Source organism: Sciurus vulgaris, assembly GCF_902686455.1.
Source record: "Sciurus vulgaris genome assembly, chromosome: 16".
Lineage (NCBI taxonomy): Eukaryota > Metazoa > Chordata > Mammalia > Rodentia > Sciuridae > Sciurus > Sciurus vulgaris.
The window spans coordinates 58,011,345-58,031,216 of NC_136477.1; the positions used below are offsets into that span (position 1 = coordinate 58,011,345).

General features: G+C 40.7%; 1 protein-coding gene across 9 annotated transcripts in view; it reads right to left on the bottom strand.

Moving 5' to 3' along the window:
- CADPS (calcium dependent secretion activator) overlaps positions 1-19,872 on the bottom strand; it is a 483,924-nt gene that overhangs the window by 370,575 nt on the left and 93,477 nt on the right. For all 9 annotated transcript variants that reach the window (XM_079114383.1, XM_079114382.1, XM_079114375.1 and 6 more), the window contains exon 2: positions 5,310-5,423. In XM_079114383.1, coding sequence (XP_078970509.1) covers positions 5,310-5,423 — 114 coding nt within the window. The remainder of the gene's footprint in view (positions 1-5,309; positions 5,424-19,872) is intronic.

Sequence of the window (19,872 nt, forward strand, 5' to 3'; positions counted from 1 at the left end):
TGACCATCAGGGCCACCAGGAAAGGACAGAGTAACCCATGTACTCTTGAGAGACATGGGAACCTCAATCTTCCTTCATTGCCCTCCAGCTCAGGTGCTAGGTGACAAGAGCTAGCTTTAATGGTGGTCAGTGTGGTTCAGACTCAGTTGGATGGGCTCAGGCATGGAAAAGAACAGTACCTCCCCACTACTGTTTGGCAGTGCTGGGGATTGAACCCAGGGCCTCGTGCTTGTGAGGCAAGCACTCTACCAACTGAGCTATCTCCCCAGCTTCTCCCCACTACTTTTATTTCTGAAAAAATGGCTCTGGATTACTCTAGCATGTTGACAAATCATTGCTGTAGAAAAAAAATTCTTACACCTAAACTGAGCTTTTGTGTGTGTGTGTGTGTGTGTGTGTGTGTGTGTGTGCGTATGTGTGTACCAGGGATTGAATCCAGGGGCACTTAACAACTGAATCCCATCCCCAGCCCTTTTAATATTTTATTTAGAGACAGGGTCTCACTGAGTAACTTAAGGCCTCACTAAATTGCTGAGGCTGGCTTTGAACTTGCGATCCTCTTGCTTCAGCCTCCCAAACTGTTGGGATTACAGGTGTGCACCACCATGCCTGTCTTATCTAAACTGAGCTTTTCTAGTACGGTAATCTCAAAAGTTTTAAAGGAAAAGTTTCCATATATATTTTTAAACTGCCATTGTTGTTGGTCAACTAGTATGTGAAGGTGTGGTGTGGGGTGGTAGGATGGAGTGTATGATGTGAAAGAGAGAAAGGAAGGTGGGGAGGAAGAAAGGAGGAGGAAATCAAATCTATATGGAAGGAGGATGTCTGCTGATCTCATCTTCTGAGCATACATTCACCCTCCTCCAGCATCAAGCACCCTGATTTCTTATTAGGAAACCATGTTGTGTCACTGCAATGACTGGAGGGGGACTGAGCCTGACTTCAGGCTCCAGAAGTGGCACCATCCCTGGCTGTGTCCCACACGGTTTTTCGACTCTATCCATTATGACCGATTCAAGAAGGAACAGTTGACCCATGTCTATCCTAGCAAGTCGCCCCTGGTCTTTGCTGGGACTTTCAGCAAAGAGGTGTTCTCTTTGCTGCTGGGGTTGCAAAACTGGTAGAAGGGGCCTAGTGTCTTCTACGTGGAGAGTACCTGCCCACGAGAGAAGTTCACGCATGAGGCGATACAGGAGAAGAAGAAGGAAAGCGCCGGGCATAGTGGCACACACCTGTCATCCCAGCTGCTAGGGAGGCTGAGGCAGGAGGATCACAAGTTCAAAGCCAGCCTCTGCAATTTAGCGAGGCCCTAAGCAACTCAGTGAGACCCTGTTTCTAAATAAAATATAAAAGAGGGCTGAGGATGTGGCTCAGTGGTTAAGTGCCTCTGGGTTCAATCCCTGGTACCAAAAAAAAAAAAAAAGAAGTGGGGGAAGATGGCCATCTTGCTGGCTGGCCACTCTGGAGTTTCTGGCTCTGCCATGGCTGAAGCTGGGTCTAGTACTGAACTATTCAGTTACTTGAACAAATGTATCTCTTTTTAGGCTAAAGCCAATTTGAGGTAAGTGTCTGTCACTTGGAGTTCAAAGAGTCCTGGCTCAAACAGGTTGACTGGGGGTACACTCAAATCCCAGAATCAGGTAGAGGAAAGGTGCTAGCTTTTCCACAGCCCAGGAGTGATGGAGGAGGGAGAGAGGAGGGGTAATCCACCTGGAGCTCTGCCAAGTTAAGTATTAATCCTGATCCCTGGATTGAGGACCTCTGCTTCAGAGGATTAGACTTCCCTAGAAAAGTGAATCTCAGACTCTCTAAAGCTTTACTAATGAAGACAGCAGTTAGATCATTCATGCCCCACATTCTTTCCTATGTTACTCAAATCCTAACATTAAATATTCAGTCATTTCTTGTTGGCCCGCCTTCTCACCAGACCCAAAAGAAGCTCTTTCCAATAAACCAGACACTATGGAGGAAAATATCGGGATCAGTATAGATATCATGACAATTCCCAGAGACTCATTAGCACAGTGACAACTATTAATTTTCAAATTTAATTAACAGAAATGGCACTTTCTTTTAATTTATGTCATTAGTCAAATGAGCTTTCTAATTAAGATGTGCAATCTACAAATTTATAAACTCTGCTGAATGACTCTAAACATGGAGAACCATTGATAAGGGTCTGTTTCAACAAGGGTTCTCACATTTCTCTCCCCACTGGCTTTCAGAACTTGAAAAAGCTGGGGGAGGGAATTAATTTCATTACGAGGCATTTTCTATACACAATCTTCTGTTAGATATACTCAAATAATTCACTGCCATGCCTCACTGTGATTCCAAATTCCATTTCTACTCCCCATGAAATTCAGCTGAAGAACTGCATGACATCAGATAAAGCAGCAAGTCCAATGCTCACTGGCAATCATGAATGCTATTTGCAAAAGTAAGAAAAGATTTAAATTTGGACAGGTATAAAAATGATCAACTTTTTTCTTTTTTTTTCTCTTTTGATACCAGGGATTGAACTCAGGGGTACTTAACCAGTGAGCCACATCCCCAACCCTTTTTTATATATTGTATTTAGAGACAGGGTCTCACTGAGTTGCTGAGGGCCTTGCTTAGTTGCTGAGACTGGCTTTGAACTCGAGATCCTCCTGCCTCAGCCTCCCCGGTTGATGGAATTATAGGCATGTGCTGCCCCTAGCTAAAAAATGACCTCAACTTCTAAAAAAGCTTCATATAGAAATCCCCATGAAGGAAATATTGTGTAAAACGGATCTGTGGTTGGTACCAACAAATATCACAGAAAAAAAAGGTTGTTTACTATTAAATGCTACGTAGCAAACCAGTTGATAATATTTTCCCAAGATCTAATTGCAATCATGCTCCATGAAGGAATCAAATACTTCCACAATCAGTGGGAAGTTTTACCAAATCAGGATCTCTCCACTAGGGTGTCAATCAATTACCATGTGGAAAGTAACTATGGATTTGGGCAGTGGGAAGATCATGGTGTACTTAGAGTACCCAAGAAGCAGGAGCACACCATATTTGTTTTGAAATAATTTTCTAATGATAGAAGGAAGTAAAGGAGTGAGGAAGGGAGGGAGAACTGGAGGGAGAAAAGAAAGAAGAAAATTAATGAAGCAATTCTATTGGGGCTGGGATCAGATTGTGTTGGATTTTCTTAACACTTGTTTCACAATTTATCATTATTATTTTGATTTGCAAATGGCAGGATGCCATAAGCTTTTGGTGTTTAGGAGTTCATATCTAATAGTTTTAATCTTGACTTGACAGTGGATAAGAAATCTGGGGCACAGCATTCCAAATACAGATAATATTTATCTGGTTCACATTAACATAGATTAGTACATTAAGTAAAATGTCTTTTAACAATGAATCTATCATTTCTGACAATATGAATGGCAGGAAAACATTGCCAATGGGAAGGTAGGGTATATCTGCTGCTATTTTTATAAAACTCTTTATAGTTGGTGCTTTTTAATTTTACATATTAGTGGGGGGGCTGCATTGTTACATATTTGTGCATGCACACAATACAACCATATAATTGGGTGAATTTCATTTCCCAGTACCTCCCCGTCGCCCCTCTTGCTCCCCTTCTTTTACTCTGCTAGACTGCTTCTATTTTCATGAGGCCACCACCTCGCTGCCATTTCCCCCCTTTTTCTTCTCTACCTTCGACTTATGGAAGAAAGCATGCAACCCTTGACTTTCTGAGTTTGGCTTATTTTGCTTAACATAATGCTCTCAAGTTCCATCCATTTTTCCAGAAAATGGCATGCCTATTTCTTTAATGATGGACAAGTGACAGAAAATATCCGCAATGAGAAAGAATATTTATAAAACTTAAAAATACTTGTGCAGATGGATATGGTGGTGCACACCTGTAAGCCCAGCAGCTCGGGAGGCTGAGGCAGGAGGATCTTGCATTCAAAACCAGCCTCAGCAACTTAGCAAGTCCCTAAGCAACTCAGTGAGACCCTGTCTCTAAATAAAATACAAAAAAGGGCTGGGGATGTGGCTCAGTGGTTAAGCACCCCTGGGTTCAATCCCCAGTATCAAAAGAAAAAAGAAATAATATAAAAACTACTTTATTGATGAATAAACCTTAGCAGGCCAGTGGTGAAAATTAACCTGAGATGTGTACTCAGCCTGTGTTCTCTCCATTGTAGGTTTTTTCTCCAGGTAAGTACTACATTTTGGACAGAATTCTAATCTCTAGAAAAGAACCCACACATGGCAGTATTTTAATAGAAAGCATAAGGGAGATGGTTAAGGCATCATCCTTGGGAGGCACTAAGATTCCTTAGAAATGTTTTCATTTCCTTTCTTCTCCTTCTTCTCCTCCTCCTCCTCCTCCTCCTTCTTCTTCTTCTTCTTTTATTTATTTATTTATTTTTTTGTGGCTCTAGGAATTGAATTGAATTGGGATGCTTTACCACTGAGCTATATTCCTTGCTTTAAAAATTTTTTTTTAAAAAAACTTGTTTCCCAGCTCTTTTTTTTAAAACAAATTTTCTTGAAATTTTGAAACAGGGTCTTGTTATATTACTGAGGGCCTCGCTAAATTGCTGAGATGGGCCTTGAACTTGCAATCCTCTTGCCTCAGCCTCTAGAGCCTCTGGGATTACAGACATGCACCACCATGCCCAGCTCCAGTAGAAATGATTTAAATGGTAGAAAAATGGTCTGGACACAAAGTCTTAGCTTCCAACATTTTAAAAGCTGTGTGATCTTGATTAACTGATTTAACTTCTTTGAGTCTCTGTTTCTTCATCAGTAAAATAGAAACTACTAAGCAGGATCTAACTCATCAGGATCTTACAAATCCTATTGAAAACACTCCACCTAAAAATCAGTTAGAAAACGGTAATTGGACTGAGCATGGTGGTGCACACCTGTAATCCTAACAATTTTGGAGGCTGAGGTAGGAGGATCTCATGTTTGAGACCAGCCTCAGTAACTTATCAAGGTTCTTGCTCAGAATAAAAAATAAAAAGGACTGGGGATGTGGGTCAGTGGTAAAGCTCCCCTGGGTTCAATCTCCAGTATCAGAAAAGCAACAATAACAATAAGAACACAGTCATTTGTATTTGCAGCATTCCTTAAAGCAAAATGCTATTATTCCTTAGCATTGTAACAAATCACCAACTCCTTTGCCTCAGGAGGGATGACCCCACAGAAGCCCCAGGCTCTTATTCCTTGTCTCCAGTAACTCAGAATTCCTGTGCCTGGTGCCTGAGCAGCCTGGGCAGCCTGGGCTTGTGTTACTTGGTGGTTCTTACCTCATAGTAACTCTGCACTGCGTTCATGAAGGCTTCATCAGCCACGATCTGCGTTTCCCCATTGAGGAAGGCCTGAAACCGGTCCTTGACTGTCTGCAGCTGCTGTTTGCTGATCTGCAAGAAATAGAGAAAGAAGACAGTGAGAACTTGTTCTGGATGAGGCCAAAGGTTATTTTCCACCAAAATGCCAGTCATTAGTGTGTGGGGGCTGAAACACAGCTATCATTAAAAAGCCATACAAGCTGGGCACGGTGTAATCCCGCAGGCTTAGGAGGCTGAGGCAGGAGGATTGTGAGTTCAAAGCCAGCCTCAGCAACTTAGTGAGGCCCTAAGCAACTCAGAGACACCTTGTCTCTAAATCAAATACAAAATAGAGCTGGGGCTGAGGCTCAGTGGTTAAGCACCCCGGGGTTCAATCCCCAATACCAAAAAAAAAAAAAAAAAAAAAAAAAAATGTTGTACAAATCCCAGTTAAATATACTGAGTTAGAAGCAAAGCTAACATCTAATATACGTATCAGACTCAATATTAATTGCTTTCATTTTCACATATTTTCCTTTTATCTGTGTTTTTGTGGTTACTTCTATCTATGGTATTTGTGATATGGAAATGGGGTGCTACCTCACATTCTTCCCAATTTCAAGTTCAGTGATGTCTCTCTGGTTGCTGGATATCAGCCAGGATGGGAATATTTAAACCATGGAACTAGGCAAAGGCTACAAAGCAGTTTGCCCTACCCCAAGAATTTTGTCTGTTAAACTTGTCAGAGCAAAACACTCCACTGAAATGTTTTGGAGTCTGGCACTATGCAGAGACTTTCAGAATACATTGTTGTTGTTACATCCACGGCCACATGAGAAACATCTGGGCACTTCCAGGAAATACCATAATTTGGGCAGGTAGTTTGTTTGCAATTCCTTGCCTTACCAATCCTACCTTTATTTCCCTCTTAGGAAAGTGTCCCTGCAAAATTCCTACCAATATTTCTACCTCCACCTGGTCTGGTTGTATCCCACTATCCTCAGCCTCTACATGAGCATCACTAACTGGGTCTTCTCCACCCCCAGCCTGGTGGGTCTTCCTGTATGTGAGTCCATAGTCTGCAGTTGACATCAACACCTTGTTTGTGATAAATTGTTAACTAGTTCGACTTTGCTAGCAACATAATCACCTGATTTTCCCCTGAAGCCTTAGTTTCGTGTCTTACACACAGCAGCACCCAATCAGTAGGGCTGGCTACATGAATGAATGAATGAATGAATGAAGTATAGGAAAGATAAATATTTTTTTATATCCTTTACACAGCTCTCATTTACAAAAAATATTGTCAAATGTCAGCTAAAACTGATCTTTTAAAAGTTAAAAAGTTTTAACTTTTCCAAAGGGTTAACAGTTTGTAAAAGGTCATACTTCAAAATTAAGAATGGGATGCTGTCTGAGAACCCTGTGTTAGTAGAAAAAGATCTTTCCAGTACCAGTTCTGTCAGGCCACTGTGTCATCTCAAAAGCCACTTATATTCTGGGTTGGTCAGAGAGTTAAAAGCATTCTGGAACAGAGTTGGGTTTCAATAAATACATTTTATCTTGCCCTCAGTTTTCTCACTTGGAAAATGGTGATAAATACTAATTAGTCACTGCCTCAGGATAATTATAGCTCTTTTATGACATAATATGAGTGCTTTTTTTAAAAAAAATTATGAGTTTCTGATTTATTACACAGCATGGTGACCATAGTTAATGATGATATACTGTATTCTTGAGAAATGCAGAGAGTGGATCTTAAGAATTCTCAGTGAACCAGGCACAGTGGTGCATGCCTATAATCCCAGTGGCTTGGGAGGCTGAGGCAGGAGGATGCAGAGTTCAAAGCCAGCCTCAGCAACTCAGGGAGGCCCTAAGCAACTCAGTGAGACACTGTCTCAAAATAAAACATAAAAAGGGTTGGGGATGTGGCTCAGTGGTTTAGCATCCCTGGGTCCAATTCCTGGTACCAAAAAAAAAAAAAAAGTTCTCAGTGCAAAAATGCTATTTATGTGAGGTGGTCCCTTGCTAATTAGGTAGATTTAATTATTCTGCACTGTATGTGTTCTCTCCAACATCATGTTGTATGCAATAAATACAAACACTTATCTGTCAACTAAAAAATATGAATTTGTATATAAATTTTAAGTGCTCTTACCATTAGAGTTGATATAAATAGAAAATAAAGTTTAAAAGCTAAAGGACTCTCAAGCCTAAATTGAGCTTTGACTTAATCAGGAAACCAAATAAAAGACAACAAACCCGAGTTTTGAGAATGGGCACTGATAGTAGCTGGGGTGCTTTAGTTACATTTTGTCAATCTGGGAGAATTGGGGGCACCGTGGACTCAGGGGTAGATGAAGAGGGGTTCGGTACTGGGCAGATTCACAGTCATTGCATTCTGGAGTGCTGCTGTTCAATGGTGGCTACATTTGTAATTTTCAATTTTCTAGAAGCCACATTTCAAAAATATTAAAAGGAACAGGAGAATGTACACAAGGTCCTGGGTTCAATCCAAGCACTCCAACCCCCCCGACCCCCCAAAAAAATAAAAAGGAAAGAAAAAGTGAAATGAATTTTAATATCTTTATTTAATCCAATGTGTCCAAATATTACCATTTCTAACCTGTGATCGCTATGCAAATTTATGAGACATTTTACACTTTCAATGTCATGTTTTGGAAATCAGGTGTATTTTACCCTTGAACCACATCTCAGTGCAGAGTGACCACAGGGTAGTGTTTAACAGCCCCATGGCTACTGGCGACTGTACTGGATGCTGTGGCTCTTCAGCATGCAGTGAACTCACTTCTAACTCACTTTGTTTAAACTTTCCTATTCTGACCCAGGGATATTGGTGTAAGTGAAGATGAAGAGAAAATCATAGTTATTTTGAAATGTGCTTGAAACCATTTGAGCTAAAATATGAGGCAGCAATTCATTTGCTCATAAAAACGACACCATAAAATGAATTTCTTTTATGAAGGTCGAACATAACTGACTTCAGTCACAAATCCTTCCAGAATAGAACAAACCAAGGCCATTCACAGAATTTCTTGCACAGAATTCCTTCCAAACAGGGTCAGGCCCAGCTCTGTAAGAGTTTGGGGGTGGGTTGGGGTGATGGAGCAAGAGAGAGCAATAAATTTTGCTTTTGTCTTAAATACTTAATTTCTCTTATTTTTCTCTTTTATTTATTTTCTTATTGGTTCTTTTTAATTATACATGACAGTAGAATCCATTTTGATATACAGGCATGTAATATATCCTGTTCTAATTAGGACCCCATTTTTGTGGCTGTACACAATGGTGGGATTCACTGTGCCTTCATATATGTTCATAGACGAATTATGTCACATTTATTCCACTGTGTTATTTTTCCTATCCTTCCTCCCTTCCCTTCATTCCCCTTTGTCTAATCTACTGAACTTCTATTCTTTCCTTTTTCCCCTTATTGTGGGTTAACTTCCACAAATCAGAGAAAACTTTTGACCTTTGATGTTTTTAGAATTGGCTTATTTCACTTAGCATGATAGTCTCTAGATCCATCCATTTACCAGCAAATGCCATAAAGTCATTCTTTTTTATGACTGAGTAATACTCTGTGGTGTATATACACCACATTAAATGCTTAATTGAAATAAACCCACGCACCATCTACCTGCTTAACCTTTCCTTCAATATGCACAATGCTCACTCATTCACAAATATTTACAAAGCAACCACCATCTGCCCAGCCCTGCACCAGGACCCAGGCTAGTGTTTAATAAAACACATTCAACCCTTGATCTCACTGGCCAGGACCAGGCACTGGAAATCAAAACGAATATGGGTTTGTCCTCAGGGATTCTGCAGTTCAGATGGAGAAGAAAAAGCATATGAAGAGTGCACAATTCTTTTGTTTGTTTTTTAGGATTTCAGAGGAGAAATTAAAGTATATTGAACTTTTGAAAGAGAAAGAATCTTCAGGAACATTAATTTCAATCAAGGTCAGAGAACGCATCTCAAATCCACACAAAACATCTCACACTTCCCTCACCATATCAGCTCCCAGCAGCAGGGGAGTTAGGAGTAGGAGTTTGATTGGCAGAACTGTCTTGCCACCTGCCCATCCACTTTTACTAATTTCTCACCACTAATTAAACAAATGTTGAGTTTATTTGGTTGGCTCTCTAGGTGTGTGTCACTGGGCAAACCTCAACTGCTTCATCTGTATAATGGGCCAGCACTGACCTTATGGAATGCTCATGATGATTAACTAGGAAAAGTAAAATAATCAGCAGAAAAACTGGCACAGAGTTATCCCACACCTCAGTATATACCTCACGGATATAAAATCATACTATAGTGATGCAGCCACACTAATGTCTATAGTGGCTTATTTTATTCAACTTTTTCCACTGCTGAACTAAAAGACCTGACCAGAACAATTGTAGAGGAGGAAAAGTTTACTTAAGGGCTCACAGTTTCAGAGGTCTCAGTGCATAGATAGCCAATTCCATTCCTTGGGGCTTGAGGTGAGGCAGAACATCATGGTGGAAGAGAATGGTGGAAGGAAGCAGCTCACATGGTGACCAGGAAGCAGAGAGAGATAGGTCTCCACTTACCAGATACAAATACATACTACAAAGCCCCAACCCCAATGAACCACCTCCTCCAGCCACACCCACCTGCCTCCAGTCACCACTCAGTTAATCCCATCAGGGATTCATTCACTGACTGGGTTAAGGCTCTCTAACCCAATCATTTCTCCTCTGAACCTTCTGGCACTGTCTCACACTTGAGTTTTGGGGGACACCTCACATCCAGACCATAACACAGCTCCATTCACAACAGCTACCATATGGAACCCTCCTAGGTGTCCTTCAACAGATGAATAGATAAAGAAAATGTGGTATGAATACACAATGGAATACTACTCAGCCATAAGGAAGAATGAAATCATGGCATTTGCCTGTAAATGGATGGAACTGGACACTATCATGCTAAGTAAAATAAGCTAATCCCCCCAAACCAAAGGCTGAATGTTCTCTCTGATATGTGGATGCTAACACACCATAAGGGGTTTGGCAGGGGTAGAATAGAAGTTCACTGGATTAGACAAAGGGGAATGAGGGGAAGGGAGGGGGACGGGAATAGGAAAGACAGTGGAATGAAAGGGACATCGCTTTCCCATGTTCATATATGAACACATGACCAGTGAAACTCCACACCAAGTCCAACCACAAGAATGGAAAGTTACACTCCATGTATGATGTGTCAGAATGCACTCTACTGTCATGGATATCTAAAAAGAACAAATAAAAAAAATTGAAATAAAAAAATCCCAACTCTGATATCAAAATAAAGAATGTTACCCAGACTCCAGAAGCACCTGAGGGTCCCCAGTCACTGCCTCATTCCAAAGCTGACTATAAGCCTGACTCTATCATCCTGGGTTAGTTTTGCCTGGTTTTCAACTCTCTGCCAGTGCACCATACATTACGAGATTCATCCAAATTTGCTCCAACTCACTGCGACATGATTTTCCAATGTAGGACTCTAACCATAACTGACCCGTTTCATACTTAAGGCTATCAGGACTTTCTTTATTTTCAAACTGTGCTGACTTTTCAGTGTGCACCTCTCTGCAAGAGAAGTACAAGAACCACACCCATTTTGCACTCTGCTATGCTTCTACTGTCTGGCACATCATAGACTAACCATGGATTTGCTGAATGCAAGCATTAACTCACTCCATGCTTACTGCCTACCAGGCCTTGGAGATTTAAAATGGTCAAGGAATAATCTTAACTTTTAAATCTGAGATCACAGTTCATCTTTGACTTTGCAACACTCTTTGCCAATTGCAGGAGTGAATGAAAATCTTACCTAGCAGCTCTTAAAAAGAGTAAGTCTGAGAATCAATCTGTGGAGCAGAGTTGATCTCTGGGCAACCTAGATAGGATTGAACCCAGAAGGTGACCTTATGTGAACAAACTAAAATACTTGACCCAGAGCAGTGGTCGCTGGGTGTGTAACTCTAGATAAACAAACAGGATTCTGTGAGCTGCATAGAGAGAATGCTCCTGAAACAGAAGTCCAATGGACAGTATTTAATATGGATAGAATCCACTTGTGCATCAAGGCCAGAAGGGGGAATGGTAGTAATGAGTTCCAAGAGCAGAAAACCTGAAAAGATGAAAGGTAATTATTGCAAAATCTGTGGCTGCAGGTTTTGCTAGAACGATTCAAGCATCCTTGCTTCAATCTAACTCATTAACCAAGGGCTGGAAATTCCCACTGCATTTTGGGACATTTGTAATTCACTGCAACACAGAGGAGAAGTGTCAAATGGACTGTTATGGCCTAGACATGAGGTGTCTCCCCAAAACTCATGTGAGAGACAAGGCAAGAAGGTTTAGAGGTGAAGTGATTGTGTTAGGAGACCTTAACCCAATCAGTGCATTAATCTTTGGTAGCATTAATGGGTTTGTAACTGTAGGTAGGTAGGTTGTGGCTAGAGGAGGTGCATCACTAGGGGCGTGTCGTGTCTTTGGGGTATGTATTTGGCCCTTGTTCAGCAGAGCTCTCTCTGCTTCCTCGTGCCATGTCCCCAGTTGCTTTCCTCCACCACACACTTTCGCCATGATGTTCTGCCTCATCTCAGGCCCTGAGGAATGGAGTTGGCCGTCTATGGGCTGAGACCTCTGAAATCATGGGCCCCCCATTAAACTTTTCCTCCTCTAATTGTTCTCATCAGGTCTTTTGGTCATAGTGGTGAGAAAGCTGACTAAAACATGGACCTATAGTGAGAAAACCACATGTTCTAAGTGCTGGTCTCAGGAAAGAAAGTCAAATTCAGAGTGAGGAAGAATCTTGGCTTTACTACAAGACCTTGGGCAAGTAGTTAACTGGTTTTCTTGGTTGAAAACAGGGAATGGTGCTATCTGCTATCTGGTTGCCATAATTAGAAAAGATAATATATGTAAGGTACAAAGACTAGTATCTGACATAAAGACTCTATAATAATAAATATTAAAGTATTACTTTTGTTTCGTTTTTCTTTTTCCCTTTCCTTCATCATTTGTTTTCTTTTCATGCATATATATATATACACACACACACATACACCACGTACACTCAGTCTTTTTTTTTCCCCTAGTACTAGGGATTGAATCCAGGGGCACTTAACTACTGAACTACATCCCCAGCTCTTTTTTTTTTTTTTTTTTTGTATTTTATGTAGAGATAGGGTCTCACTCAGTTGCTGAGACTGGCTTTGAACTTGCAATCCTCCTGCCTTATCCTCCTGAGCTGCTGAGATTACAGGCATGAGCCACTATGCCCGACCTACTCAGTGTTTTGAAGGTACATTGATATGTTATTCTTTACTTCCTTCTTCCTTGGCTCTCGCATTTGAGAGTCTGAAAAACCCACATTCCTGTCCCAGTCTTCCTTGCAATTATAGGTGGTCATGTGACCCAGTCAGACAACTATTGGGGAACTTAGGGAAACATTCTAAATTCTGGTAAAAAGGAGCACCTTAATGATATTGCCCTGTGCTGTCCAAATGCATTATTCAGAGCTGGAGTGTCTATCTTGTGACCATAAAAGACAGGCCAAGAACATCACAGGGGTGTTAGTCCTTACGCTTACAGCTGAAATAATGTTTGCAAATATCCTTCCTGAACTTCTCATGATGTGAGAAAGAAAGAGAAAGAGAGAGAGAGAGAAATTCCCACTTGTTCAGATCACTGTGTGATTCCTCTTACTTGCAGCCAAATGCTTTCCTAATGGACACGTGTGATTTTATCGTAAAAGAAAACACATTATTAGGGTGTTTATTGCTTAGTCTGCCTCTGATCACAGCAGCAACTCTATTATATGAGTCTAATATGGTAGCATTCCAAGTGCAAGTGGGAGGAGGCATAAAACCATCTCTGAATGCTAGGAGATATTCCAATGGTACACACAGGTGGGGTCCTTTCTACTCAAAGTACAATGTCAGAACTGTATATTGCAAATTCACAATATGAACTTAGGCTTTTTCTTTCTAAAAATAATATTTCAAAAAAGAGGGTTTTAAAAACTTCTCTTCATTATAGAAAAGTGGCACAAACATCAAATCAACAAATGTTTTAAAAAATCAACAGTTAATCCAGAGAGATTAGGGCAATGTTTACTGAATTTCCTTTCCTTAAAGACATTAAAACTTTCTACTAGGCCCAATATAAATATCAAAATGTCTTCTTTTATGAGCACATTAAAATATTCTCTACCCTTGTTTTAGTCAGCTTTTTGCTGCTGAGGAAAGACCCAACCAGCACAACTGTAGTGGAGGAAAGGTTTATTTGGGGGCTTATGATTTCAGAAGCTCAGTGCATAGATAGCCAACTCCATTCCTTGGGGCTTGAGGTGAGACAGAGCATCATGGTGAAAGAGTGTGGTGGAGGGAAGCAGCTCACATGGTGATCAGAAAGCAGAGAGAGACTCCACTCTCCAGATACAAATATACACCCCAATGCCACGTCCCAAAGCCACGCCCCCAAAGCCACGCCCCCAGTGCCCACCTCCTCCAGCCACACCCACCTGCCTCCAGTCCCCACTCAGTTAATCCCATCAGGGATTCATTCACTGATTGGGTTAAGGCTCTCACAACCCAGTTATTTCTCCTCTGAACCTTCTTGCATTGTCTCACAAGAGAGCTTTGGGGGGACACCTCACCTCCAAAGCATAACAATCCTAAATGAAATCTTGCTCCTGGGAAATTTAGAAATCATATCACCCTTAACCAACTATTTACTTATTTACATAAAACTCTTCTCCCCTTTTATATTAGATACATTTACGTAACTTGTTCTGAAAAGGTGTGTTAAGTGAATTTAATTCATTGGGCTTGAACAAAAAGATCCATGTGAATGGAAAAAGATGAATGAATCCTTTTGAGATGGAAGCGGAGGAGCAAAAGTATTTCAGGGGGGAAAAGGATGGGGCTCTAGCCCTGACCTGGACTTTGAACCAGTTTCCCAGTATTCTGTTGCTCAAGTAATACTTCAGGTGTAGACCTCCCTACTCAGAATGGTAATGAATATTTGCTTTATACTTTTGTTCTAAACATATTACTTCATTTTCCAAACTGAAACTTATTCTAAGCAACAATATCTGAGATCGCAGACTTTATGTTGTAGCTATAGTTAAAACAGAAGTGTTCTGGTATCTTCCATACACCTCCCACATTTTACTACTCATTGATTTTTTTTCATTCGTTGGTTTTGGTGCTGGGGATTGAACTCAGAGCCTCATGCATGGGAAGTTCACACTCTATTACCAAACTATATCCAAGACCAGGAGGGCTCTTTTAGAGAAAAAAAAAAAAAAAAAAAATCTGCTATATACACAAACTTTAAAAATTTTTAAAAATTCTATTTGTTCTAATTAGTTGTACATGATGGTAAATGCATTTATACATTTTGATAGATCATACATAATTTGAGTGTAACCTCTCATTTTTCTGATTATTCATATTGCAAGATCACTTTGGTTATGCAGTCATACATGTACATGAGGTAATAATGTCTGTTTGACTCTACTATCCTTCCTACCCCCATACCACTTCCCGTGTGTGTATGTGTATGTGTGTATTATTTTAGTGTAGCTGTTGAATATCTTTAAGTTGATTATACTCTAAAAAATCATGCATTTTAAAATCATTGAGCAATGCTGGGCACAGTAGTGGATACCTGTAATCCCAGCAATTCAGGAGGCTGAGGCAAGAGGATCATAATTACAATTTCAAAGCCAGCCTCAGCAGCTTAGCGAGACCCTGTCTCTAAATAAAATATTTAAAAAGGAAAAATAAAGGGGGTGGGGGGTTGGGAATGTGGCCCAGTGGTTATGTGCCCTTGGGTTCCATCCCTGGTACCAAAAAAAAAAAAAAAAAAAAAAAAGTAATAGAAAGACCTATCAGTTATGTTATTTCTAAAGACCTAGTTGGGTTTGAATGAAAGAAGAAAGAGACATAAGACAGCCATGTGATGCTCTTTCCCACAAAGAGTTCTGAAGGGAAGAGATCACGACGGAGGCAGAATGAGAACATGGCGAGGATGGGGTTCTCTCAGAAAACAACCATCTAGCCGAAGAGGAATGAAATAGGAAGAATGAACCTAGACAGTGCATCAGGCTAATAGGCAGATTGAAGACGGGAGAAGAGGAGGAAATACCAAGAAAGGGTGAGATGAGAAGAGAATCACCTTTACTGCCACCCCAAAATGAACCTCACTATTATGTATAATGATAACACGCTAATAAAAAGTTTTCTTAAAAAATAAATGGGATCTTAAATATTTATTAATGAACTAAAAATAACTATGATAAACTCATCACAGGTTAACCTAAATAACACCCATTATCCCGGTTTTTAATGTTCCAAGGTAGTTAGGAGGAGAGGATCATAGGGAACAGAGTGTGGGAACAGAGTAGGCAGAGAATAGAGCCTGGTGTCGGCTTTGGATGCCAAAGTGGGGTGTTAGGATTGAGAGCCAAGTGCAAGGAGAAGCTCCTGATGTGTTCTGTACAGAAGCTGATTTGACAGGGCCAGGGATGGGGGCATAGGAAGGAGTTCCCAGGGCCAGCATGCAATAAGGAAAACATTCCATGCAAGCTGTGGCATATGAGGAGAGGAGGGTCTTCCATAGAATAGAATCTTCATTTACCAAGACAGGAATAGCTGGGAGAAGAGGAAGGAGCGGGGAGAAGCTGGGAGGAGGCAGGAGAAGGTCATTCCAGGATGGGGGTGCAAAATGAGCACAGAAAGAAAGCATGTGTGGGGTCTATTGGAAGGATACATAAAAAATTTCTTTTGTCAATTTATAATTCAGACTCTGTTGACCTGAAAACAGGCTAAGAGGCAGCTCTCGACATAAGCATGCTTAATAGGGCAATCCAAAACTAAAAGTCACAGCTGCTGGAAATGGAATGGTGGGTAGTTTCTGGCTGGAGCCCAGATTAAAAGGACCAATGCAGCAATATATGAAGTCATGAATCACTAAACACCATCGTGGGTCTTAGGAGTCGCTTAATAGTGAACTTAGCAGTTGCCATGATTTCTGAAGTAAAAGGTGAAAACAGCTGAATGTGGTAGGCTGTCTAAGATTCTTGAATGCTATACCCTTCAAACCACTACCATGAACTTCATTGAAATTGATTTAGATAAGAACCTTGTCCTGTCAGTCATGCACAATGACAACAGGTGCAATGGACTGGAATCCCTCTTCAGGAGACTGGGCTATTTGGAAGAATGTGGACAGCTTAAGTGGTTATTCTAGTAGTCTCCATTCAGGATCTAGAAAGAGAGAAGAAATGGGGCCAGGCTTGACGGTACTCTGAAACTGGAAACAACTAAAAAAACACAAGTGTTCGTGCAAACTGGGGTCTTTAGCTGGTGATGAATTGCTGCTGGTTCATCAGCTGTAGCAAAAGCTCACACTAAAGCAAGATGTTAACAATGGGAGAAACTATGTTGGGGGAGGGGCATAGTGACAAATGGGAATTCTGTACCTTGTGCTCAAATTTTCTGTGAACTTAAAACTGCTTTAAAAATAAAATGTATTAATCACACACACACACACACACACACACACACACATACACACACACACACACACTTCTAGCAATCTTCTATAAAGGGACCCAAGCAGAGCAGTACAAACACTGCCAAGGGAAAATACAGAAAATCCTGCCACTAAAGATTGCCCTGAAATTCGGAAGCAGGAAAGAATAAAAGTCATGCATGTTTTTGAGTTCCACTACCCCATGTCACATAGTAATATGGGCCAGGTGGAATGGGCAGTGGTTTCAGGGACCCTCTGAATGAATGAGTTCTGGAATGTTAAAATGATATTTATTGTTGATTTAACTCTCTCCCCTGTGATTTTGTATTATTCATATTTTAAAGGTGTTGGTTTTAGAATTGCTTTGGTTCCTTCTTGGAAGCAGTGGGGAAGGGGGTCCTCCTTTGAGATCAGACATCACTGGTCTCAACAGAGGACAAGCAGTATTTATGTCCTGCCCAAGCAAGTACTCCTGAGTGCTCTCCAGAATATCATGGAAGTCTCTGTAAAGGACACTCCTTTTCATCCCCCTGTACAATGGTCTGAAATCAGGAAGCAATGACTTTTCTGTGCTGTATCTAGAATACTGGCCTTTTGGTTGATTAGCAGCGGTTCAGTAAATCCACACCCTACCGAAGGACTGCCGGCTTTGTGGCTATTTGCACCATTTCTAAGCCTTCCTTTCTCTTCTCCCTTCCTTTAGCTAAACCTTACTTGTCTATCAAAATGCTGTTAAGGTTCCTCCTTTCTGATTGTTCCTTCCAGGGTTAAATCACTTACATTTTTGTCTCAACTCTTATTCCTCGGCTCTTAGTCCTGTATATGTATACTATGGGTATAAAGCATGATCTTTACCATCTATCTTGCATCAGCATTAACCAAAATATTGATGTCCCTGGCCCCACCATAGACCACTCACTCAGGATGTCTACAGGCAGGAACCCAGGTACAGGTTTAAGAAAAACAAAATTGTGTGTGTGTATGCTGAGGATTGAACCCAGGACCTCAGGCATCCTGAGCATATGCTATACCACTGTACCCCAGTCCCTAGAATCTTCCCAAGCTTTCTGATAGACCAAGTTGAGAGCCAGTGCAAGAAATGCTGACCAAATGAACTGAACTATGGTGTATTTAAGTACAGATTTAAGATATTTCCTACTCTCTTTAGCATGGATTGAATATCCTACAACATCAGATCAAATAAAGACCAGATTTTCCCACAGTTTCAGAAGACTAACTAGGACTAAGGAGAAAATAAAGGCAAGTCTATTGAGGGGTGACAGAAGATGACGTTTCTATCATTTGGAACTCTAAAAGTGGATCCAGTTGCCATTAGATGCAGTTTCCTGCCTTTGTGAATATTCTCTGTATAGAAGGGAGTCACCACAGAACTGAGGATGAGAATATCCAGCTACCACAGCCCCTTGTGCCTAGAGTTTAGGGTGCTTAATTGTATAGGGAATTTCTACTTTAAAACTATTAGCGGAGATGAGAAGCAGTTAGTTATATGCTCTAAAAATGAAAACTAAACTCATGGTTTTGAATTTTCCATTGAGGAAAACTTCATGATGTGCTGGTAAAGGCTTAGGAACTTGATCTCTGAGAGGAGGAAAAGAAAATCCCTGGTTTGTAGCTTTCAATGATGTCCATCATCTAAATATTCCCACCATGGTGGGTATAATGTATAAAGCTGTTCTCCCCACCCTTTCTGTTGCAGCCATTTGCCCCGCCTCCCAACCACTTGTCAGTCTGTGAACATCCTAGCTAGCTATTGGTTCATCAGTCAGCTTGCAAGTATCCTTCTCCCATATTGGTCCCCTGTTAGCCCAGCGGAATTCAACTGTTTACTGTAGCTATGCCGCCATCTTTTCTCATCCTTCTGTCTCTCCTCCTTACTTTCTCTATCCTCCTCGCTTTCACACTCTCTCTAGCACTGGCCCTTTCTTATTCTCTTTCTTTTCCTCTCATTTTCTCTCTTACCCTGCAGGGAGACACTTTGTTTGCTTAATAAACTCCCTTATGTGATTTCTGGTTTCTGTGGGTTTGCGTGGTTTCTGTGGGATTCCTTACAGTGGGTTTCAAGCTACCACTGTGACATTGTGTGGCTTACAAAATTCCTGAAAATTGAACATTCTTTCCTTGTGATCCAGTGACTCTGGAAAACTGATCCCCTTTCATCCTGCTGTCCTGAACTTCCCACATCTCTTCCTTCTTCTCTTTCATGGGTATTCCACTTAAGTGAGGACTGGGCAGTATTAGTTGAAATACCAAGAACAATTATCTCACCTATTTAAAATCTAGAATTCTTATTTGAATCTAGCAGGGGGTAATAATCATCCAGGTACAAACTCTGTTTGAATGTAGAACTTTAGTAATGTTGGCAATGCTTTGCCTCCTGTCTCTCACCCTGAGTTTAATACCAAAATCAAATAAAATGATACTGTGGGAAACCTCCTCTGAACATCCAGAGGAGCTTCCATACATCCATGGCTCCCTAAGTTTGAAATATCTCCCACCCTTGTATTCACATGCTGAAAGTGAATTCAGATGGTTAGAGTGTACCCAGAAAGTCTAGTTCTGAGTCTGTTAACCTCACTATGGAATCTCTTGCACTAGCAAAGTGCCTGAGACACAGCTGTCATGTCTTCAATATCTGTTAAATAAATGAACATATCACAAAACACAGATAGATACATTTTTGAACAAGTCCATAGTTGAGGAGTTAAGATGACTATCTGGTCTTCTCTGCTTTTCAATATTGGACATATATATATATATATGACTTTGGGCTTATTCCCTAACTTTTCTACATTTTTATTAAAAATGGGGACATCAATATTTATCCTAGGACTTTGAGATTCATTAAGAAAAATATCAAAAATTTGAAAACAGAAATAAAAAGATGACTACGTAACTGCACTCCTGTAATCCCAGGAAGCTGAGGCAGGAGG